Source organism: Pan troglodytes, chromosome 14, assembly GCF_028858775.2.
Source record: "Pan troglodytes isolate AG18354 chromosome 14, NHGRI_mPanTro3-v2.0_pri, whole genome shotgun sequence".
NCBI lineage: Eukaryota > Metazoa > Chordata > Mammalia > Primates > Hominidae > Pan > Pan troglodytes.
The window spans coordinates 35,308,072-35,334,196 of record NC_072412.2 but is presented as its reverse complement, the minus strand read 5'-3'; the positions used below and the strand labels follow the sequence as shown (position 1 = coordinate 35,334,196).

The 26,125-nt window shown below is 38.6% G+C and overlaps 1 protein-coding gene across 1 annotated transcript in view; it reads left to right on the top strand.

Annotated features, from left to right (window-relative positions):
* Nucleotides 1–9,362: 9,362 nt before the first annotated feature.
* The window catches only part of SOHLH2 (spermatogenesis and oogenesis specific basic helix-loop-helix 2), a 47,045-nt gene continuing 30,282 nt past the window's right edge, over nt 9,363–26,125 (top strand). The window contains exons 1-2 of the mRNA XM_509628.7: nt 9,363–10,150; nt 22,522–22,736. Of these exons, the coding sequence (XP_509628.2) occupies nt 10,103–10,150; nt 22,522–22,736 (263 nt within the window). The 5' untranslated portion in view covers nt 9,363–10,102. The remainder of the gene's footprint in view (nt 10,151–22,521; nt 22,737–26,125) is intronic.

Here is a 26,125-nt window from a genome sequence, read left to right as displayed (position 1 = left end):
GTTGTCTGATTTCTTTTGGTGGTGTTTTATAGTTCTCCTTATAGAGATCTTTCACCTCCTTGGTTAGATATATTCCTAGGGGTTTTTGTGTATGTCTTTGTGTATGTGGCTATTGTAGATTGGATTGCATTCTCGATTTGGCTCTTAGCTTGAATGTTGTTGGTGTATAGAAATGTTACTGATTTTTTGTACATTGATTTTGTATCCTGAAACTTTACCAAAGTTGTTTATCAATTCCAGGACCCTTTTGGCAGAGTCTGTAGGGTTTTCTGTGTATAGGGTCATATTATCCTTGAAGAGAGATAGTTTGAATTCTTTTCATATGTAGATGCCTTTTTTTTTTCTTTCTCTTGTCTGATTGCTCTGGCTAGCACTTCCAGTACTATGTTGAATAGAAAATAGCTATTTTGGGGAGAATTTTCCAACCAAGATGTCAAAACAATAATGATGAGAGCATTACATGCTAATTCCCAATATTTTCCTTTGACTTATTTAAATTTAAATAATCCAATTTTTTTACTTAATGACCTTGTGGAGATATTTATAAAACACCTTTTGATTTTTGACTGGGGCTGGATTTTTAAAAAATTTATAAAGAGCTATATAGTATTGATTTCAAATAAATTATTCCTACCTTTTCTTCATCTGAATTAGTTTTAGCATGTATAGGAGATTCCAAAGCAGAGTTACCTATATCAATTTTAGTACTATTATTTTCATATTCTACTGGATAAGAAATTACTTATTTGGAACTAAGAATTATTCTTGCAACAGAAGCTTATCAGTAACACTATTTGATTGCTTTTTGCTGTGTGCACAGGTGAGGACCTGTCTAGACTTCTATACTATGTACATTGTATTAATTTTGTTCATAAATTAGGTAATTGAGTTATAGATACTAATTTAATATTTAAAAATTTTAGATTGTTGATTTAAAATATCAGAATAACCAAACTGTAACAACAGCACTGGGATTTTGGTATTTAAAAAGGGCAGAGTATATCAGAATATTGAAAACTGGTATTGAAATCACTACATATAATTGAGTTATGAAAAAGTACCTTTAAGATAATAAAGCACTACATAAATATGAGCTCATATCATATATTTGACAGTAGGGCATTATTTTTACAGGTTAACATTCAATTAATCTGACTATGAATTAGAAAAATCTTGAATTTGTAGAGTTCATTTAACTTTATTAAAGCAATATGCCAACTCAGCTACAGAAATACAGAAAATATTACTATCTGGAGAACTACCCAGTCGTAAGTTTATCATCGTTGAAATTGCTTAAGCAGAGATTAGGTGACCATTCCTCAGGAATAGTATACGAAGGATTCCTGCAGTGGTGGAGGTGTGTATTTGATTGCTGTCAGTGTGCCTTCTGATACTAACATTCTGTAATTCCCTGCTCATTTATCACACAACAAAACATGAGACAAAAGTAACTCCATAAAATATATGTTGATTATACCATATAGGTTGTATACATATAGACTATAAATATGAGCTTTCAAAAACGTTTTACCATTAGCTAATAACTAACAAAATCAGTTTTATTAGGGTGGTTTTGTGTTTATATTGCATGGTGTTCAATGAGCTTATATCTGTAGTTTTTATCAAATGTGGAAAATTTTGGGCCATTTTTGTATTATTTTTCTGCCCTTTCCTGTCCTCCTGGGACTTTAATTACAGCCTGTTGTAAACCACTTGATAGTGTTCCTTTTGGTTCTTTTTTTATATCTTCTGTCACTGTATTTATGTTTTCCTTTAAGTAATTGGATAGGCATATAATGACTTTTAGCATACTTATTTGCTATTACAGTATCTTTTTCATTTCTCAGTCTGTTTCTGGTGACTGATTTTTCTCCTGGTTTCAGGTTTCATTTTCTGCTTCTTGTAATATCTACTAATTTTATATTAGATGCCAGGCATTGATGATTTCACATTGTTGGTTATAGATTTATTCTTATAGGCAGTTAAATTAATTGCAGTTCAGTTTCTTCTTTTCAAGCCTTTGTTAGGGTAAGTATAGAGTGAGCTTCGCCCCACACAGAGTTTAACACCATTTCTAAGGCATAGCTATTGTGGGATCACTAGAAAATTCTGTGAGTAATCAGCTGGGACACTCAACACTGGCTAGTTGGACCTCAGATGCCTCACAGGCCTGTGTGGCACTCTGCTTGACCTCGTAGAGTTTTGCTCTAGGCTTACATGTCTTAATATCCAGCCACCTCTCAAGGGGCTCCTACGCAGATTTCTGGAATTCTGTTTTTACATATCTGTTAGCTCTCTGGTACTCTGCTCTGCAACTTCAGCCACTTCAGCCTCCCTGAACTCCAGCCTCTGTCTTCTCAACTACATGAAACCACCATGCTTTGTTTGGGATCCCCTACCCTGCTCTGAGGTCTGTACCTGCAGGTAGAAATCTAGAATGATGGATGGGCCTCACTTCATTCCTCTCAGGGGTCATAGTCTTAAGGTGCATGTCAATATCTGCAGTTGTTTCATATATTTTTGACTAGTTTTCTGTTTCTTCACAGTAAGAAGCTAAATCTTTCCCCTGTTACTCTCAAAGCCAGAAGTAAAGGATAAAGCATTAAAATAAAAGCAAAGAAAATATTTTAAAATCTAATATAAAAATCCATTTTGCTATGCATCTGTAACTTTTTTTTATGTTATCACCTAAATATATTTTTCTCACCTTAATCACTGAAATTTGCACTGGATAAAATGACTGGATGGGGCTTTGTCTTACCTTGGCAAGGAGGTAAGTATATTCTGGGAAGAAAGAGCAAAAGCTATTTATTTGGTGATCAAATTGATGGACTGTGGCAAAGACTGTTGCTATGCACTCACCAAACTGTTTTCTTTTTCTATGGGACACAGAACTAGGCTACACATACATAACAAAGTGTATGTGTTAAACACTTTGTTTGCCAGTGTGTGATGATGCACACATACTTCTTTGCTTAGTGATATATGCATGAAACACTGTTTGGTAGTGTGTGGTATGTATGCTACTGTGTTTAGAGATAGGCATGTGAAACACTGTATGCACTTAGGTGTGACCCTGCGACTGACTTCAGGCCAATATAACCTAGACATAAGTGATACATGTCATTTCTGTGACTAGCCCATTAAAACCTCCCAGGTGATCCTTCTTGTTTGTGCTTTTTCTTTAAAAAAAATTGTGTTATGGGTGGATATAGAGGGTCTAAAAGCAAATTCCAAGGCCTCAGGGATAGCAGATCCACAAGGTAGAAGAAAATTGGGTCCCCGAATCACTTCATGTAGCACATCCATTCCTCTCACTTTGTTAATCCTCATTTGGTTTTTATGTGAGAGAAAAGGAAATCCTTTTGTATGTTTCTGTGTGTGTTAAGACACTGAGATTTAGGTTTTACTGGTTGAAGCAGTCAGCCTATGCTCACTTGTATCAAACAATATTTTTAGTAAGACTTACAGGTATTTAGGTTTTCTTCAGTAGATAATATCTTTCTTGGCAACTACATGAGAGAGAAATTGAGCTATTCATTGATGGTGATGGCTCCTGGCCTGCTGCATCACTGAATCAGGTTCTTGAATCTCAACTGGTATTTTAAAATTGATTCTAACTTGGTATATTTTCAAGTCTGCTGAACATAACTAAAACAATGATTTTTTTAAACTAAACAATCTTTTTGCATTTCCATCAATGTCTTTCTAGGATGCTGTTCTTTCAAGCCTTAGTACAAATACTGTAAAATCTGATAGGCAAATACTTGCTGGGCCCAAACAATTGTGGAATGTAGCAGTCAGTGTGTGAGCATGGAAGGATGCCCATAATAACCTTTGCTCAGATGAGGAAGAACGCACAGCATCACTCATCCACAGCATTTATAAAATCCCATTGGGAAGATATGGTGAAAGCCCTCTTCACTGGGAATGGGGTTGGTTCCTTTCTTGGGCTCTGACTCTGCTCTTGGGAGGAATGTTCTTGTCCATTTTTTCTTAGTAGCCACTGGCTCCAGTCCGTGGGAGTTTCTTCCTTTTTCATCTTCTTGCCCACATTCGAAGTGGATGATGAGGTTATGCCCTCTATTGGGGATGCATAGCTTTCAGAGCTTATAATCTGTTTGAACAAAATTGGGTGTCTAAAGCTGATTTTACAGTTCAAAGGCTTTTTAGTCCTAGTTTATATAAATTCCATCAAAATAGTAGCCAGTTCTATGTATAATATAATTTCAGAGCATGATTTGTTTCTTTGGCCCATACCTCTCTCTGCCTAATGGCAGCTACCATGCAGGTTATTTAACTAATTGATTAAGGTGATGTGAAGTTAACACCTATCCATAATCTGATCCTTGCCACAAGGCTGAGTATTAGTGGCCTTTTGTGGCTTGACTTTTCTCAGCCTTATCTCTTTCTTTTTGGGACCTAGAAATAGTTGGCCTTCCCAACTCTTTAATGCCCTTCAATGCCCCAAATTTCTAGATTCTTTCCTAGACTCTCTCTATTCCCTTTTATTTCTCCTTACAAACTAGTTAGCTATATTGCAAGCTCATCAATTTATTCTCTCTTACCAAAGGCAGCCAGTAACATTTAGTACACATTTAGTAGTCCATTCTCATGCTGCTAATAAAGACATACCTGAGACTGGGTAATTTATAAAGGAAAGAGGTTTAATTGACTCACAGTTCCAGCATGGCTGGGGAGGCCTCTGAAAACTTAAAATCATGGCAGAAGGGGAAGCAAACACGTCCTTCTTCACATGGCAGCAAGAAAGAAAAGTGCCAAGCAAAAGTGGGAAAAGCCCCTTATATAACTGTCAGTTCTTATGAGAACCCACTCACTATCATGAGAACAGCAGCATGGGGGTAACCTCCAATATGATTCATTTACTCCCCACTAGGTCCCTCCCAGACATGTGGGGATTATGGGAACTACAATTCAAGATGAGATTTGGGTAGGGACATAGCCAAACCATATCAACACATTATTATTCGTTGTTTTCCCAACATCCTTCCTTTGACCTACAGTCTTAGTACAGTCTTAGTAAGCACTTGGTCTGCTATGGCATAACAGGGATCCCAGGCTTCCAACCTCCCATATTTGTTTCTGTGCCTCTCACTGCAGACCTGCTAAGTTAATGCCACACATATTAGTATTTTGTTAAGGCAGCACCTAAATTCAAGTTATTAATCTCTCTATTATGACTATAAAAAATAACTCAGACTTTAGAGGCTTAACACAAAGATTTCTTTCTCTCACACATCACAATCCATTCTGGCTTCAGCAGTGAAAAGAAGTAAAACTAAATAAATAACAAAATAGTATTTATATCTGGGGAGACAGGGAAATGTGAATGAGAGACACACATAAGGTATTTTAAAATTATTGATAGTGTCTGTTAGGCTGAGTGGTAGGTACATACACATCCATATTATTATACTTTAAATAATACATATGTAATAAATATACTCGGGTATGTATGAAATTTTCAAAATAAAAAAATTAAAATTACTTCAGATAACCTTTTTTTTTTTTTTTGAGACAGGGTCTTGCTCTGTTTCCCAGGATTGAGTGCAGTTGCATGATCATAGCTCACTGCAGCCTCCAATTCCTGGTCTCAGCCTCTCAGGTGTGTGCCACCACACCTAATTTTTTTTTTTTTAATTTTTGGTAGAAATGATATTTTGCCATGTTGCCCAGGCTAGTCTTGAACTCCTGGCCTCAAGCATTCCTCCTGGCTCGGACTCCCAAAGTGTTTGGATTACAAGTGTGAGCCACCTGTACCAGGCCTCTCAGCTGACTTTTAAACCATATTAGTATACATGAACATATTCACGAGTAAAGTGTGAATGACATTTTTTCTACTCCCGCTTATCCCTCACCTTTACAAACAAGAAGCTTCTCTCCTTGAAGGTGGCCTGACATTTTTGTGCTAAAGAAATTCCTCATGACTTCATACAGCCACAGTTGGCTGTCACTGTGGCTAAAGGTAAAAGAGTTCATTTGTAACTTTGTGATCTCCTCAGACCATAGAGCTATAACCAATGACTACCATGGGGGGATGCACTCAAAATGAATCAATGTGGGATCGCACAGGCCCACTGTGGACTTTGTGTGACACAGCCCCTCCTCCATGGTTATAGTGTTACTTTGGTTTAGCTCTACATTTCCTAGCAAAGACTTGTGATTAAAATGAGGCAGATTTAGTAGAACTAAATCCGGTTTTAAAAAGTGAACATACTGAATGATGAGAAAACTGTCAAGTCTTATTGCAATCTAACGCAGGGCATCATTAGAAGTTGGCACTATTCTTTGACCTGTGTTACTACCTAAGGGCAATGGTTCTAAACTCATTGGGAAAAACATGTATTTATTATCACCTTCTGTATGTATACTAAATACTAGGATATGAAATCTAATAAACAGTCTCCGCCTTACCATGCTGCTAAAATCAAGTCATAATTGTTGAGCAGAGGTGTGAGACGGTGTTAGTCTATTTAAAGTGCTATAACAAAATACATACTGGGTGGCTTACAAACAACAGAAATTTATTCTCACAGTTCTGGAGGCTGTGAAGTCCAAGATCAAGGCAGCAGCAGATTCAATATCTGGGGAAGGCCCACTTCCTGGTTCATAGATGGCATCTTCTCACTGTGTCCTCACGTGGTAGAAGGGGTGAGGGATCTCTCGTGGGCTTCTTTTACAAGGGCACTAATCCAGTTTATGAGGGCTCCTCCCCCATGACCTATTACCTTCCAAAGATCCCACCTCTTAATACTATTACCTGGGGGCTAGATTTCAAATATGAATTTTGGGGGGACATCAATATTAAATCTTTAGCAGATGGAATTAGTACTACTTTGAACATTTTTCGTTGTCTTCTCAGACTAACCACAGAACAAAAGTGTGAGTCAGCCTGTTGTGTGGGAGAAACCCAAGCAAGCACAAGTATAACATTCAGGGGTAAGCAGGTGTGCTAAACCTCAGACAACGCAGGTGTCAGAACTGTGCTTTCAGGTTAGGAGGACTGAGGGAGAGGCAGAAAGAAGGCATGCACACAGCAGAAGTGGAAGCCTCTTTGATGCAGGGATAATGGGACAGGAAATGTTTTTCAGGCAGAGCTCAGAATCAAATAAGTGAATTAGCAGCTGGGAAGGATCAGAAGCTATATTCAGGGCAGTTCCCAAACCAATAAACTGTGCTTACACTGTTGTGATGGCAAGTGCTATTCTTTAAGGCAGCTTGGGGCTCCTCTAGGCTTCAGATGACTTATCCTATCAATACAATTCCAAAGAAAGAAGTTACTCTATCTGCTTGTGCAAATCTTATACTGGGGACTCTTGGGGGGACCTCAGGACACTATTAGGGAATAGAAACTAATCTAGTCACTTGATTTGAAGCTAAGTCTAGAAAGCCAGAATGGGACAAGGTAATGTGGCCCTAATGCCACACTGAGGAATGGGACTTAATTGTAATAAGCAGAGAAACCCTTGTACGTTTTCAAATAGGGAAAGGACACGATTAAAACTGACCTTTCCTTTTACCCATGCAACCACCAACACAATTTACACCAGTTCTGGCTTTGAAATACTGAGTTTGCCATTTTGGTGTGTGTAATATTTTTTCCTTTCCTCCAAACGTCATCTTTTCCTTTGCACTACACAAGATTCAAGAATGTGAAAGATGCCAAAGAAATTAAATGGCTTACACTCTATGTTATAATTTGGAGGGGTTATATTAATAGTAGGGTTTCTCAACCTCAGCACGAATGCCATTTTGGGCCACATAATTCTCTGTTGTAGAGCGCTGTCCTGGGCATTGTAGGATGTTTAGCAGCATCCCTGAACTCTACTGGCTAGAAGCTAGTGCACCACCAGTGAAGATAATGAAAAATGTCTTCAGACATTGCCAAATGTCCCTTGGAGGGCAAAATCTTCCCTGGGAAGAGATGTTGTTTTAGAGTAGATGTCTGTTCATTTACAAAGAAAGTTTTTTGTTTGTTTGTTTGTTTGTTTTTGCGAGACAGGGTCTCCCTCTGTTCCCCAGCCTGGAGAGCAGTGGTGTAATCACAGATCATTGCAGCCTCAAACTCCCAAGCTCAGGCAGTCCTCGCACCACAGCCTCTGGAGTAGCTGGGACCACAGGTGTGTGCCACCACGCCAGGCTAATTTTTTTTAGTTTTTGTAGAGACAGGGGTGTCCTGTCTCTCAGGAACTAGTGACCTCAAGTGATCTCACCTCGGCCTCCCAAAGTGCTGGAATTATGGACACGAGCCACCACTACACCTGACCTTTTTTTTTTTTTTTTTTTTTTTAAAGGAGATTGGAAACAAAAATATCTAAGTTAATTCTTAGGAAGCTTGGACTCATATTCTAGATACAGGAGAAGTTTATTATCTTTTTTTTCTTCCTTCAACACAGTAGTGATGACTTCCTCTCACATAATCTTAGGGGCTTTTTTTTTTTACTTAAAAGCAAATAAGTCCGTTTCTCTTTCAACATTGTCTTTGTCTATTAGAATTAGACTTGCTAGTCTAGACCTCTGGAGCAATGGAAATCTGGTGCTTGCGCATTCAGGACGAAATGCTCAAAGCTGCCTCAATTCACACCCTACACCAATGCCTGGGAAGGACTTCACCTCTGTCTTACATTGGTGAGCAAACCACTTCCCGCACAGATATTGATCTGGATACTGTCAGTTCCTGATTAATTGGAAAAGCAATAGAAGTGAAATTTATTACACTCTATTAAGACGTGTACACTTCCAAAAGTAATGCAGAATGATCCCATCAGAAGTTTATCTGCTCCTTTTCTTCCCATCAGAAATGTAGAGTATCACAGCTGTATTTTTGCCTGCCCCCGGGATCTAAATCGGACCCCCAGGACACAGCACCAGCTGCTCAGGAACCAGGAGACTTGCCCAGGGACCGCCTGCAGAGATGGTTCCCCGGAGAGCTCCTCTGTGTTATATGCTCTAGTGAGATCCAGAGTCTGCAGTCATCCACAATAACCACCACACTTACAGCAGTGGAAAAATCATGGCACAGTAGTCAAGACACATCCGAGGAAGGATCCTCCGCGGGTCTGACGCCCAATAGGTCTCAGTAAAATGTTCAGTGAAGGTTGAGTAGAGGGGTTTACATAGCAGCAGTCACGAGAAAATTTTATCGCCTCATTGTTTCCGTTGAGAAAATAGGGACAGTATTTGTTAAATCACGGCACAAAAATGAAGTGTTTCTAATATTTTTAATTTTTTTCTTGAGACGGAATCTCGCCCCGTCGCCCAGGCTGGAGTGCAGTGGGCGATCTTGGCTCACTGCAACCTCCGCCTTCCGGGTTCAAGCGATTCTTGTGCCTCAGCCTCCCAGATAGCTGGGATTACAGGCTCCCATCACCATGCCTGGCTAATTTTTGTATTTTTAGTAGAGACGGGTTTTCACCATGTTGGCTTGGCTGGTCTCGAACTCCTGAGCTCAAGTGATCCACCCGCCTTGGCCTCCCAAAGTGCTAGGATTAACAGGCGTGAGCCACCGCGCCCGGCCTAACATTTTAAATTTCTTAGTGGTTTGGAAAGAAATCACCATAGAAGTACTCGCCTTTCCTATCCTCTGTTTACGTTTGTTTAGAAAAGAGCAAAACAAACCCAAGTGTTTGCTAATTCCTAACATTTAAACTGGAAAGACTGCCCGTAAGAAAAGACTTCTTAAAATTTTTAGACTATCTTGAGATGACGCCTTGCCTCCCGCCTCCCCAGGCGGCGCAGTGGGAGTGAGTACGCGGGGCTTAGTGTCGTGAGAGCTGCCCTGGGAAGGGGACTTGGAGTGCGCAGTCAGCTAGTGACGCGGTCTCCTAAGGGCCCCCAGGACAGCTTGAGCAGCCCCCGCGGGCAGGCCCCCGACCCGGGTTCCGCGTTGACCCCTCAGAGCGGCCTGCTGCTCCCCCACGCGCCAGAACCGGCGACAGGGCCACTTTAAGGGCGCCTGGGGCGTGCTCGCCCTCAGCTGCGGCCAGGAGCCATTAGTGCAGGGGGCGGGCCCGGGACGCAGCGGCTGTGGAGCTCCTCCTGCTGGGAGGCTGCCCCAGGACCCAGCACGTGCGCAGCGGCCATGGCTTCCTCAATTATCTGCCAGGAGCACTGCCAGATCTCGGGCCAGGTAAGAGGCTGTGGAAGGGGAGGCAGCTGCGTTTATAACCTCGCGGGCGGGCCCTAGGTCGGTGGTCCCCTCGGCCCTCAAAGCCTGGCCTGGGGAGCTCTCATTGTCGGGGAACTGTGGGGAGCGAATAGCAGGAAGGGCCCCTTCCAGGACGCGAGTCCACTCTCCCCCGGCGCCCCGAGCTGGGGAAGCGCCGACCCGGCTTCTGAGGGTGCCACCAGGCCCTTGGGGCCCGAGGTTGGGGGATGGGGCTGATTTATCTCGGGAGAGGAGGCCAAGGAAGAAAGAGAACTGAATAGTGTTATAAAGAAAACCCACTAACTGATGAAATGTTCAGTGAAAATTATCTTGAATCCAAAAATTGCAGATTGCATCACATCAATTACTCAATAAATGTGAATTCTCCAACTAAAAAAAAAAAAAAAAAAATCTTAGCCCTTGACGTTTCCCCAACTTATTTTTCGAGCAGAAGGCCACTTGTGAAGTTAGCTACCTAGAAACACAATTTAGTAGGCACTCTGAGGCTGGTGGCTGGACAAAAATGTGAACGATGATTTTTATTTTTAATATAAGAAAGTTTGTTTAGGCGCGTTATTTTCCTGCATTCCCGTCTCTGCACAGCTGGGCATGCTTATTTTCAGTTTGGGCACTGGCGTGGCATCCCAAAGTGTCCTTCGTGGAGCTTCCCCCCAAACAGGCAACTTTGTGTGGAACCAAAGCCGTGGTGGGAAGGGGACCTGCTCTGCACGCATTTGCCACCTCCATGGAAATCAAAAAGCCGGCTGGCCTCTCTTGAAAGCACCTTATTTTTCAGCCCCTTTAGCAAAGCACAAAATCACTTTTGTAACTGTTTTCGATAAAAGTGAAAGGTGATGATTACCCCACTAGGAGGAAAGCGTAGGCGAAACCTCCCCACGCCAGAAAGCAAGGCCAGCTGGGGAGGGGGGCTTTCATCTTAGTATTTTCCGCATCTTGATAAATAGGAGAGAGCAATCTTTTGTGCTGAGTGTAGTCTTATTACCTCTTAGAATGCTCTGCAAACTTAATTTCATCTCTTCTTAAGAGCAAGCTTTCTGAAATGGAATTAGGATCACTTTGAAGTGGACCCGTTTAACAGGTTTTCTTAATTTTTCAAGATAGAGGAACCTATTTAAACTCTAAGGAAAAATAGTATTTTATGGTGCAGGATTAGGCAAAGCTGCACAAAATGAATTCTGAATGAAATATTTGATTATCTAGTAGAACATAAATAATTGTGGTTTCCTCCCCTTAAGAGAGTGTGAAGCCCCAACTGACCCCTTTGTGTGCCTTTGTGAGAAAAGCCGCTTGCTCAGTTTCTCCAGATAGAGCTGTTTAAATCCCTTGACTCCTGAGGAAGCTGAAGGCCCGCAATTGCCCCATGAGAGCCTCAGCCCTGCAGCTGCTGCTGATTGTGGGCTGCTCTGCTTCTGGTGATAAGAGTGACATAAATAACAACTCACTAAAATGTAGGAGTGATTTGCTTTAAGCACTTCAGCACCTGCTGTTACTAATTAAGGGTTTAGCCTGCCACAGATTGCAAATGGAAATCCAGTGTTTTAAAAATTGTAGAGACTAGAGTGCCCTGCATGTTACTGTGATCACAGAAATGAAACAGTGGATGAAGTGTCTTGGTGACAATGATGTCGTGTTATTAAAACCACCCACACTTAAAGGGTATGTACCAAGGTGTTAATAGGGCTTACCCTGAGTGGTGGAATTACACTTTATTTTCTTTTTTGAATTTTTTAGTGTTTCCCAGTGAATACATGTTACTTTTGTTTACAAAGGTGTAGTAAGCAATTCAAACAGAAAAAGATGAACATTTCATCAAACGAAGCCTAGCACTGGTTCAGATTACTGCTTGCAGGTGAAAATCTTAGATGTACTAAAAGGCAGTTTTCCAAGCAGAATATACTAGAAACATTTATTCCTTTTTCTTTTTGTCAAAAGATGTTTTTTATCGCCTGTGTTCATATTACATTGTCAACAACATATTTTAAACTAAATAAATATTCAGATTTATGTTGATTATAAACTATTCTGTTAATTTGAGTTATGGAACTGGGATAGTGGACTTGAGCAGTGTTCTGATTTGTCCATTAACATTCCAAGTGTGCTATGGCACTGATTTTGTAAGGCAGAGAAAGAAGCATTTGGCAAAAGAGCAAATCAGTTCTTTCCAGAGCTGCTTTATGTCATACCCACTCTGTGCCATGGTGCAAGATGCTATGCAAAAACTTCAGACTCCTGCACAGAACGGTGGGTTAGTGGTGCTTGTTTCTCCTCATCCCTTTCCAGATCATCTTCCTACCTACCCTCAGATTTCTCCCGACTTCCCACTATGCATGTTCTGCCCTTCGTAACTCTTTCTTGACTTTTCTTTCCCCCAAAAGGCTGAGAGATTCTGGGGACACTGGAACTGAGCCTCTAAGGGGAGGATAGTGCAGTCAGAATGCCATGTGCTAGCTAGGGAAAGGCTCAAGCTAGGCAGTTGATTTCTGTTATTTTAAAGCTTATGCTCTGCAGGAGGCCCTGTTTCCTGAGCACTGTGATTCAAACAGTGCAGAGCCCAGCATGGACACATTTTCCTCTCTCCCCTGGTCCTTCCCCTGCTAGGTTGATTTGACGTTTTCTGTGTTCTTTGTGCTCAGTTCGGTATTACTTGCAAAAACATGGCAATAACTACCACCTGCAGGGCACTATACAAACACTTCTCATAACATTCTTGCAACGTAAGCATTTTGATCCTTTAGACGAGGATCACTTAAGTGTCTTATTCAAAGCCACTGGTAAATAGTTGAACTAAGTGACAGGACTGTGGTCTGTCTGCCTCAAATGGCTTTGCTCCCTTCCCACTGCATCAAGCTGTTGAAACAAGATAACACCCTTAGTAGAACTGGTCATACTCTATTCTTCCTATATTCCAAGGATTGAATGCCATGCTTTCTTATCAGCAGAGAAAAGGGCTATTAGAATGTAAGCCCCATGAGGGCAAGGACCTTGTCTTGTTTGTTCACCTTGTGCTCCTAGCACCCAGAGCCCTGTGTCTGCCCTATAGTAAGGGCTCAATAAATATCTATGTCTCCATAGAATAAACATCAAGCATATTTAAGCAGAGACATAAAGTGGCAGGATATTTTAAAAGAAAAAATAAACCTTACTAATAGAAAGTTTTACAAACTATATCCCAGGACACCCTAGTTTATATGTGTTATTTTAGTGTAATTATTAATGGCACCTCCTTTCATTCTCAAAAGTGCCTCAGTTTGGAAGATCAATTATATGGCCATACACCCTGATCGTATTAGATAGGTTATTTTTGGGCATTCATATTCGCTTCAATTAATCAGGTTAATTAAAAAACAAAACTATAATTGCTCCTGTTGTGATCACTTGTTAATGACTGTTTCATTGTTTGGCTTTGGGTTCACAAAGAATATATTTGCATAGAAGAAATCACGTGCTGTGGTGGAGATTCGCAAACAATCTGCACTCACAGGCATCACAAAGGCTTAGAGTCCCATGCTGCTCCTAAAGTGCTGCTGGAAATGAGGAGTGTTTATAAAATGAAAAGGAAACACACTAGTAGGGCCCCAACGCTCTCTACTGTAGAAATTACATATTTCAAAGCTCATTTAAAAGTGTTGTGCTGTGTTCTTGGAATATAGAGTATTGAGGGAAGTAGAAGGAAATAAGTTTGGTGAAGTAGGTTGGTAGCAGGCTATGAAACACCATGCTAAGGAGTTTAAATTGGTATCCTGTTTAGAGTAGGGTACTGCAGGTGAAGGAGATTGGCTCATGATGATTGAGCACACAGGTCAACCTCCCCATCTACCCCAAACTCCAGAGCAGATGTTTTCAAAATGTGATGATTCCTTCAAGTAAATATCATGGAAAAATAAGAAGGCAGGTATTCCAAATTAAAAGATCAAGGAGATACAACAACCAAATGCAATGCATAGTTCTTAATGGGATCTTGGTTTGAACAAAGCAACTTCTCTCTGAACGTTAAAAAAAAAAAAATCCACAGTAAAATGTGACATTTAGAAAGCAAATGGGGTCCAATTACACCTAAAACAAAAGTAGAAAATCCACAGCTTAAAAGACACAAAGAGAAGAAATGCAGTGATAAAACAATTTTAGTGATAGTCCAGGCTGAATGTTGACAGAAACAAAGATGAAAGTAGCCCAAAGGGTGCTCACCTGGTTTGAATTAGCTGGGTACAGAACTCCCAGGCCAGGTTGGCCCCCTGGATTTACCCTGTGGACTCTCCCAGCTCACTCCTACTAAAGCAGGAGCAATGGTGCCTTTAACTTAAGGATAAAACTCAAGAACTATTCTCTAAAGAAAATGAACTATACATGAGATGAGGACTCCTGGTATGAGTAATTTCCCGATCTCTGTAACTGAAAGAGGAAAGGAAAGGCAGTTCTTTCCAGGAGGAAAATAAACTAACATACTTGGTCTTCAGAGTAGAGCCCACCTTGATTTTGACAATTAGCTGGCGCCAGCCTCTCTGCTCTTCAGCCTTTGCTTTCACTCATCCTGCTCACTCTCACCAAACCCATAGTCAGTTGTCCCATTAAGGGAGGCCCCCACTGAGGAAACACCACCCCAGCTGCAGGAGAAACTGCCTGTTCACACCCACTTAGTTCTTGATTCATATTTATGTTTGGAAACAAAGGATTGACAGACATTAACAGAACTAGACAAATGCACACACTGAACGATTGAGGAGACAGATTTTTAAGGTGCTATAGTCTGAATGTTTGTGCCCCCTACCGAATTCATATGTTGAAATCTTAACTGCTAAGGTAATGGCGTTAGCAGGTGGGGTCTTTGGGAGGTGATTAGGTCATAAGGACGGAGCCCTCATGAATGGGATTAGTGCCTTATAAAAGAGGCCCAAGAAAGATCCCTTGCTTCTCCACCATGTGAGAACACAAATAAATTGCCATCTATGAACCAGAAAGTGTGCCATCACCAGACATTTAATCTGCCAATGCTGTGATCTTGGACTTCCCAACCTCCGAGCTGAGAAATAAATTTCTGTTGTTTATAAGCCACCCAGTTTAGTCTTTTGTTATAGCAGCTTGAATAAACTAGGACATAAAGGAATAGAAAAAAAAAAAAACTTCTAAAATTTGAATTTGTATCTGTAGAGAGAATATCACATCCTAAAAATAGCACATTATGAAAAATTACCAAAAAAATCTTAGAAATTAGTAATTCACATTAAATGGATTGAAATTATATTAAAAAAATACTTAGAAGGACTGAAGACTAAGCTGGTAATCTGGAAAATGAGGAAATCTCTGAGAGAGAAGTCAAGGCATGTAGGATCAATTTAAGACATCCAGCATCTCATAGAAGATTTACAAGGAGAGACAAAGACAACAGAAAGAAAGAAATAAGAGAAGAAAATTTTCAGAGCTACTGGGTGCCAAGTAGGATGAATAAGATATATACTTAAACACAGCCTAGAAACTATCAGAATGCAGAGGAAAAAGAGGAGAAAAGCATCCAAAGGAACAAAGCAGCGTATTCTTTTCATTAGCAACTTGGATTCCAGAAGGAAAATTCAGAGACAAAGTGATTTTGACCTTATAAGTATTTGCCGGGTAAAACTTGCACTGAATTGTGAGAGCACAGTGAAGATGTTTTCAGACTTGGTAGGATTCTGATGCTATCAGACAGTCTTTAAATAATTTTCTGAGCCTGTACTGCAGTTCAGTAAAATGAATCCAAGAAAGAAGCAAATATGAGATACAAGAAACTGTGAGAATCAGAGAAACAAAAAATTAAGTGTAAGTGTTAATAAAAATGTAAATATTTAATAATGATTGGAACTAAAATTCCAGATTAGTCATAGCTTGAGAAGTATATGGGGTGGAGGGAGATGTGTTAAGGATGCTGCCTTGTTTGGAGAGAGGCTGTAGATTTAGATTAAGTCTACATCTTAATTGAAAATGGCTATGTATACTTACTAATAATTAAGTATTTCTGAAATTTTGGCGGCCAAAGTGGAGTAATTTGAGTAACAAAATAAATGATAGTATTGGATTGTAACCCAAAGAATAAATATGTCCTTACTGATTTAAATAAACAATTGACTAAATAAGTAAATGAGGGAGAAGGAACATATCCTCCTTACATAAGATTTCCAAATCATAAATGTAGATGGAAGGAAATAGAAAATCACCCATGGAATGTCATAGTAATAATTGCTACAGGCAAGATCCACAAATGAAGGGCAGGAACAGAGGGTATAACTTTCAGGAGAAATGGGATATTTGCAAAGCCTCAAACCATCTCCACTAACATATTTATTAATTACTGTGATGGTTTTAATGTACATCCACAATTGTTTGATATTCCTCCCTCCAAGAGGTGGTACTTTAGTCCTTTTCCATTGAGTGTGGCCAGACTTAGTGACTGCCTTCTGAAAACAAGAATGTGGAAAGGATAAACAAGTGACTTAACAATGGAGAAACCTTGCAGACGCCATCTTAACCAAGCGACCAAGGTGAACCTCCCTGGAAATCTCTCATTGATATATGACACCATAAGAAGGGGGCGCTCATGTCCATGGTATTCTACCCAAAATCTATAGTTCCAGTCTAATTATGAGAAAACGTCAGACAAATCCAAGTAGTGGGACACTCTACAAAATACCTGACCAGCACTCCTCAAAAGCCAGTAAAAACTGAGAAACCATTGCATATTAGAAGAAACTAGGAGACACGAGGACTAAGTACAACCTATTATCCAGATGGGATCCTGGGACAGAAAAAGGCTATCAGTGGAAAAATTGGTGAAATTCAAATAAAGTCTGTAGTTTAGCTAATAGTACTATGCTAATATTAATTTCTTAGGGTTTTCTTTCTCATGGTTAAAAAGCCCCTCACAATTTCTTAGTTTTGATAAACATACTATGATTGTAAGATGTTAATATTTGGGGAAGCTGAGTCAGATGTTTATGAGAACTCACCATACCCTCTCTGCAACTCTTCTGTAAGTCAAATTAATTCCAAATAAAAAGACAATTAAGCACTTAAGGTACAAAAATTAGGGATTTCACTCCCAAAGCATTATAGGAGCAACAGGATGGAAAAATGAAAATTTGATCAGCCTAAGAGTAGCTATGGAAAAAAAAATTACAGTAAATGGGAAGCCTGAAATAATAAATGAAAGGGAATAAGGTCATTTCACATTAAATTGTAAATGTTCACAATTAATTGATATTAGCTAATTCATTACATTACATTAATGAAGTTAATGTACACTAATGTCAGTAATGTAATTACTTAAATTCATACATTAAAAACTGAAAGATCAGATTGTAAAAACTGTAAATTCAATTAAAAGCTATTTACAAAAGTCACAGAAAAGATGATAATGAAAAGTTTAAAATAAGGGGGTATGAAGAACTAAGCTGTATATCAGAAAAATAAAATTTGAGGTGAAAAACATTAAAGGGCAAGGAGGTATGTTTTATATAGTAGTATTTGCTATATAGAATCACCTATATATATACACTAATAACATACTATATAAACATAGATCACATATGTTAAATATTATAGTTATATATTTATATAACATCATTATCATGAACCTTTATTTACTTAACCCATAATTATAAATATAACCTATGATTAGAGAAATTGATGGATTGACAAAACCATAATTAAGGAGATTTTGATACTCTTCTTTCATAAACTGAAAGATCAAGTAGACCTAATATAAGCAAAGAAAGAATTAACAATTTTGTTCTAAAAGATAATATAGAACTTTATGCACAACAGAAAATAGGCACTGTTTTCAAGTACCCATGGACGATTAACAAAAACTGTGTATTAGGCTATGAAGAAAATGTCAACAAATTTTAAAAAGTAGATGTCATGCAGGACACATTCATTGTGGACAGTGCACTGAAATAAGAAATGAGCAACTAACAAATAGTCAAACAAATAAAAAACCAAACATACTATCGCCTTGAAAATTAAAAACACCTTTATATAGGTATTTAATAAAAGTCTTAGATTAAAATGGAACTATCAACTGAAATTATAAACTAATTAGCAATGAATGAACATGAACTCATTATATATAAAAATTTGTGGGATACAACAAAATGCCACTAGGAGGAAAATTTAGATCCTCTACTTTGCTGCCCAATAGAACTTTCCACAATGATGAAAGTGTTGTGTAATTATACCGTCTGATAATCCACACTTACCACATGAGGATGTTGAGAATGTGAAATATGGCTAGTGCAACTGAACTGAATTTCAAACTTTAATTAATTTTAATTAACATAAGTTTAAATAGCCGCATGTGGCTACTGTATTGGACCACACAGTTCTATATTCTCAATAAAGCATTACCTGAAAAAGAAAAAATGAAACATTTATAGTTAAGAAGCAAAATGAACTCAACACCAGTAATAGGTATTATATATATATTTTAAAATTAAAACATTAAACAATATAAAAACTCCATATGAAATGGATTAGTAAAATGTATATGAACAAAATTCATTTAAGAGAAGGTGAGAAACTTCAATTTACCATTAATCAATAAGGAACTATAAAATGAAATGTAAGATCCAGCTCTATAAATGTCTTCAGAACCAGATTTTCTAGACATGTTTTACCTAAACTTAAGATGCAGATAATTTCTGTGTTTTATAAACTATTCAAGACCATAGAACAATATTTTATTCTTCAAGGCTGGCATAACCCTGATACCTAAACAAGATAAGGCAATACAATAAAACAAAAGTATATCAAGATTCACTTATGAACATAGATGCAAAAATCTAAAGGTGAAGGAATTGAATTCATTACACATTATGAATAGGTTTATCCCAGCAATACTGTGATAGCTTGACATTAGGAAATCTATTAATATGATTCACTGCCTAACAGATCAAAGAATTAAAAAAAAATATCATGTTATACTGAAAAAGCATTTAATAAATATCAACACCCTTTTCTGATGTAAAATTCTTAGCTTCCAAATAGAAACTTTTTTAACTGATAAAGGATATTGATCAGAAATCTTCAGTAAGTATCATATTTAGTAGTAAAATCATTTGAAATATTCCCACTAAAGTCAGGAACAAGCACCTACTATCATTCCTGTTATTCACCTTTGTTTTGAATGTTCTAGCCAATGCTTTAAAGTCAAATAAAAGGCATAAGTTCTGGAAACAGAGAAAAAAGTGTAATTTTTTGAAGGCAGTAGGATTGCCTACCTAGGAAATTGAGAATAATCAACGGAAAAGTATTGGAACTGAACAGAGAGTACTATAAAGTGCATTACTTGAAGCAAGTTCCTTATACAGAAATCAATAGCGCTTCTATATGTCAGCTATAATCAATCAGAAAATGTAGTGAGTAAGAAGAGATCCCCTTCACAGTGACCTCCAAAGGTTGAAATATCTGGGAATACGTAGGACATATCTGGGAATACATACTAGGACACATGCAAAATCGATATGAAAGTCCATAAAACTGAAGATCATAATAGACCCAAATTCTCTAAGATGCATACTTCCTAAATATGGAGATTTAATATAGCAACAATATTTTCTAATTAACTGTTAAAATAGAGGCCACCGTAATTAAAACTTTAACAAGGTTCCTTGAGAAACTGATGCCAATTTCTGTTGGAAGAGAAATTGTTGGAAAATATATAATAACTGAATTGAAAAATAACAGGGAAACATGCTCTGTCAAATATCAAAACACACTATAAAGAGCTAGTAATTAAGCAGTGTGGTATTAACCAGGAATAGGCAAATAGATCAGTGGATCAGAATGAAGTCCAGAAACACACACACACCCGCACACACCCCTACCTGGCATTGTGAAAACTTCGCTCATGAAAACACTGAGAGAAGGTTAGTCTGTTCAGTAATCCTGTTGGGTCAATTAGTTCTGCATTTAAAAAAGAAAACTGAAAGCAGATACCTACCTCATATTAATCACCAAATAAACTCGAGCTGGGATAAAAAGCTAAATGCAAAAATAAACCCTTAAAAGTATTAGAATACTCTACCAAAGCATATTTTAACGTAAATGGAGATGGCTTTGAAAGCAAGATAAAATTCACCAAAGCCATAAAGGAAACAGTAGATTTGTTACTAAATATTAAATATTTATTAGTGACAAGAGACCTTATAATCAGAATTAAAGGGCTGGGCACGGTGGCTCACACCTGTAATCCCAGCACTTTGGGAGGCCAAGGTGGGCGGATCACCCGAGGTCAGGAGTTCGAGACTAGCCTGGCCAACATGGTGAAACCTCATCTCTACTAAAAATACAAAAATCAGCCAGGCATGGTGGCGGGCGCCTGTAATCCCAGCTACTCAGGAGGCTGAAGCAGGAGAATCTCTTGAACCCAGGAGGCAGAGGTTACAGTGAGCCGAGATCACACCACTGCACTCCAGCCTGGACGACAGAGTGAGACTCCTTCTCAAAAAAACAAAAACAAAAACAAAAAAAAGAATTAAAGGCAGAGTGACAGACTGGAAAAAAAAGTAGTTGACTAATATCCAGACTGTATAAACTCCCACAAAGCAGTAAGAAAAATACAAACCACAAATAGGAAGGTGAGCAAAGGGAGTAAATGGGCATGCATAATAAATATGTGATAATAAAATGCAAATTGCCACTAAAATGAAAAGATACTCCATTCATTCAAAAAATGCCAATAAAAAGGATAAGATTTTTTGCTCACAATACAAAAATTTTTTAAAGGTTAAGAATAATCAGTCTTATTAAGGGTTTGGGGAAATGAGTACTCATATATACTGCTTATGGGGATATAAATTTTTGTATCCTTTGGAGTATGCAAAACAAGTAAAAGTTTACTTTCTGATTTTCTAGTTTGGATTCTAGGATATATGCTTATTTGCACAAAGATGTATTTATAAATGTATTCATCATGGCACCGTAATAACATCAAAACCCAACACTGGGAGAATGTCTCAATCAATTGTCATCATCGAAAATAAGGAAGACTGGATCAAGATGACAGATGAGCACATTCACCCCGATCCCAACAAATAATAGAAAACGTATTTTTATGAGAATAAATCTATAACCGCCTGGAAAATGAGAATGTTCCCAGTGAATCAGAAATTTTGAGGAATTGTTGAACTATATTGTTAAATGAAAAAAGCAACTCACTTCAAAAAATACTAACAGCCCATTTACGAAAAGCTATGTATGTGTGTATCGTACTTATATGTTTGACACAAAAATCGTCTGGAAGGATAGACACCAGACTCTTGACAGCAGTTCCTTCCAGAGAAGTGATTGAATTAGGATATGAGAGATGGTAAAGGAAGGTTGACTTTTTTATAAAAAGAAGGAAGAAAATTAGGTGAGCAGGTAGAAGTGCCAAAGCTTTGCTTACTTTACTATTGCCTAGTTTCTTGCACCTCACCTGTTCTTTCTTGCAACCCTCAGGAAACCAGGCTGAAAAGAGAAGGAAGCCCCACGGGGCCACTTACACCAGCATCCTGCCCTGTGGAGTTGCTTCTTTGCCAAGCTGCCTTTCTCTTTGTACAAGTATTTCCAGCCCCTTCACTCACTCTTAGCTTCAACTCTAATCACCTTCCAAATCTGTTTTCTCATACAGATGTCTATGGACTGGCATTTCCAATTGTCTTCTATTTCCATTAATTTAAGCATCCCCATTCTTTGGCATTTTCAGTGGGTTGAGTTCATTAGCTGTAGAGAAATAAAACGTGAAGTTAGGAATGCTCTTTTTCCTAATTGAATATACTTGAAAATATCTCCAAATGCAAATGGCCTTTTTGGTTCCTAATATTGAGGTTTGAATAGCACATATATTCCATTGAAAGGACTTTATTTCAGTGTTTCTTATGATTTAGGAATTTAAATCTTTCTCTGTTCCCTGGAATGTGTGTTTCACCAAAATAAATCATGTGGGAGAGTCATGACTTTGATCCTTTCAGCAATAAACAGATTTTCCAGCAGGAAAGACTTGGGAAACTGAGTCATAAGAACTCTATTATTTAATAGGATGAGAGAGAAATTTGCAGAAAAACTGAAGTAGAATAGCATTGGTAGGCAAAATGTTTAAAAACAGGGTGACCTTCAGATCTAATCACTAGTCTAGGTACTGAAGATGTGAAATTAATAGTTCCTGTCCTTGAGCTGCTTATAGTTGACCATCTAGCCAGTCAGACTAGATATGAAGTCAATTGTTGTGTTATTTGTGAGCTTTATTTATCTTATCCTCTCATACATGACATTTTCCCTATGCCTAGGTAATAATTATGTGACGCCTCTGCTTCCTTCTCTTTCAGGCAAAAATAGACATCTTATTAGTTGGAGATGTCACTGTGGGCTACCTGGCTGATACTGTACAGAAACTATTTGCAAACATAGCAGAAGTCACCATCACCATCAGTGACATGAAGGAGGCAGCAGCGCTTTTGGATGATTGCGTATTCAACATGGTTCTCTTGAAGGTGCCTTCTTCACTAAGTGCCGAGGAGCTGGAAGCCATCAGGTTAATTAGGTAAACTTCAAAAGCCTTGATGCTGTATCTTTAGAATCATTTTTTTAAAAACCTATTTTTTTAAAACTCCTAAAAAGATGATATATTTCTATTTTACTTTTCAAATTGAGGGGCCAGGGAGTGGCTCATGCCTGTAATCCTGGCACTTTGAGAGGCCGATGTGGGATGATTGCTTTAACCCGGGAGTTCAAGACCTGCCTGGGCAACATAGTGAGACCTCTGTCTCTACAAAAAATTTTAAAAAATTAGCCGGGCATGGTGGCTTGCACCTATAGTTCCAGTTACTGGGAGGACTGAGGTGGGAGGATTGTTCAGGAGTTTAAGGCTGCAATGAACTATGATCATGTCACTGTACTCTAACCTGGACAACAGAGTGAGATGCTATTTCTAAAAAAAAAAAATGAGGGATATTTTCATGGGGAGAGTCTAGGTACATGTTTTTATTTCCAGTTTGTGGTATTTTATTATAAGGAATTATTTTAACTTGAAAATAGGTACGGATTAGAATGTAAGAATCAATTTGTCAGAGAAATTTATTTAGTATGCAATGCTTACATTATTCCCACACATACTCCTTTTTAATAACTGTATCATTAAAATGGTGCATCTTTCCAGAGTTCATTAATTGTAGTGGCAAACACTAATAAGGAAGTGAGCACTCTTAGCTCTCTGTCCTGTTAGCTGGGGACTGAGGTGTCTCCTGGAGCCATGGGGCCTTCTGGATTCACTGGGTCCAGAAACCACCACCTCCAGTGTTCTTGTTTCGTCTTGCAGTTCCACGTAAGTTCTGCTTCTTTTCTTTTCTATTTTTTTTTTTTTTTGAGACAGAGTCTTGTTCTGTTGCCCAGGCTGGAGTGCAGTGGCGCCATCTCGGCTCACTGCAACCTGCACCTCCCGGGTTCAAGTGATTCTCCTGCCTCAGCCTCCTGAGTAACTGGGATGACAGGCAGGTGCCACCACGCCTGGCTAATTTTTGTATTTTTAGTAGAGATGGGGTTTTACCATATTGGTCAGGCTGGTCTCAAACTCCTGACCTCGTGATCCGCCCACCTAGGCCTCCCAAAGTGCTGGGATTACAGGGGTGAGCCACCACGCCTAGCCAAGTTCTGCTTCTTTTTAACCCACTCCAGCTCTAGAAAATTGGAGCCCCGTAGTGGGAGAGTTAGATTCTTCCCTGCCACTTAGGATGTATTTACATAGGGTTAGATCAGAACAAATTTGTTCTCCTTCCGTGAAATACTTAATAGATAAAGTAGAATTGTCAATTATATTGGAACATATGAGAGCTTGTCAGCATTACAAGACAGGCCTCTTTTTTGGCTACAAAATTCAGAGACAATATTTTGATCCCTGAATAAACAGGCAAGCAAAGTATGTTAAGGGAAAAGAAAGGTTGAAATGAGAAGCCCAAGCCATCAAGTTACTTTATTAAACAGAGAGACAGACAGACAGATACTACTCTTGGGGTTTCTTAGAACAACTGGTCTGCATTTCTTTTGGCTTTCTACAAGGTATATGAACTCTAGACACATCAGGCAAACTATCTACCTCAAAGTGAATTCCACTTGTAAAACCTGTTGTAAACTATCCTACTTCTGAGAATATGCTTATTTTATTACAAGCCTTAAAAAAAGGGAGTTCCCTTGGCTGGGAACTCATCATAATGCTTCATTTATATCATATTTTAAAATTTTTTACAGCAGCTACATGAGGCAGGTGGAGCAGGATTTTATTGTCCTTACTTGACAGATGAGAAAACTGAGGCTGAAGTGACTTGCCTAAGACCATATGGATCATTTTTACAAAACTAGATTAGAACTCTACTCTTCCCTTCATTTTCTTTCTAGAAGTCTGTAATTAATTGACTTTTGTATTGAAACCACCTCTTTTTCACCTGTGAGGTTCAGTATGTGCCAAGCTGGGTGTACATCAAATATAGAAATGGTTTTGAAAGAGCCCCAGACAATTCAATATGGCTGGTCTCTCTCTTCATTCCAAGATTAGGACCCTAGCTATGCCTCTCTGAATGGAGTAAAGCTTTGCATTTGCTCACTATCAGAGCCGCCTTTTGAACAAGATAAGAGTGAAGTTCTGTTTAAGAACCAGCTTTATGTTTAGCTGCAGATATTAAAACCTAGAAGGTTAGAGGAGAGAATTTCTTGTCTGATACTCACTTCCGCAGCTTTTATTGCCCTGAGTAACATAGCTTAAGATTTCTTAGCAGAGAAAAGAAAGTAGATGAAGGTGCCAAGTGTATAGCTATGCAAATGGTAGTTCTGTTATTTTGCCTTAAAAGAAATCATTTGTTTGAAAGAAAACAAATAATTTGTGGAATACACCTGGACTTGTATTCCTTGTTTGTCTCCTGTTGCACTGTTCCCAACACCCAGTGAAGGTCTTGACTACCAGCAGGTGTTATCTGCCTTGCTGTAGCTCCAGTGAATGCCTGTATGGATGGGTGGGAGAAGCGCCGTCCTAGGCAGGCAATGCCTTCTAGCTTTTTTGCTCCTCTCTGCAAGGGGACAGAGTTGTTTGGTTGTGTGTGTGTGTGTGTAAGTGTGTGTAAGCTTTGCTTTCATGGTGCTGTCCTCAGAGGCTATGAATGTCTCTGAAGTTGCCTTTCCTGCCCTCAGAATTTTTATGAGTTTATGAATTGTTTAAACCCCTGTAGAGGATGTTTCCAGTTTTCAACCTACAGTTTTTGTTATGGTAATGAGCCTTGTACATGTACTGCCCCATTTGTAAGGAGTTTAAACCTTCATCTATCCTAAAGCACTACATCTTCTGAGTTTGGGCTAATATTTAATGACTAAACCAAAATGAAAAGCCTGGCTCTACTTTTCTTCTGCTGTATTTTAACTTTTTCTCTTTAGATCTTTGTTGTTGTCTGGTAATATCTCAAAAGCTATGTAGGTCTAGGAAAATGTACAACTACGTACCTTACTCTTGTTTCTCTGGGTGCTTTATGTCTCCCGTCAGTGAATGAGGAATTGATGATAGAATGCATATATATGTTCAGTATTAGAGCACATGATCACAAATCTATACATCTATAAGACATACAGATTTTTATTGAAAATAAGAACGAAGTTTAGCCTGTTAGCTATAATATTAGATTTATTTTAGAATAAAATGAAAGCAGCTTCCTTAAAAGATTCTTAAATTTAATCTTACAAAACTATGTTTTAAGCTTGGTGCTAATTATTCACTGACTTTAATCATTCATAAAATATCAGAACTTTACAGACTTTCTCAAGAATTATGGCACATCTCACTTATAGGTTAACGTTCCTGATAGTACTGCCTAATTTGTTTTCATCTCAAGAATGTATTGAAAGAGTATATTTTTATTGAGCAGATGAACTCAGACACTACCTAGTGGTGACATA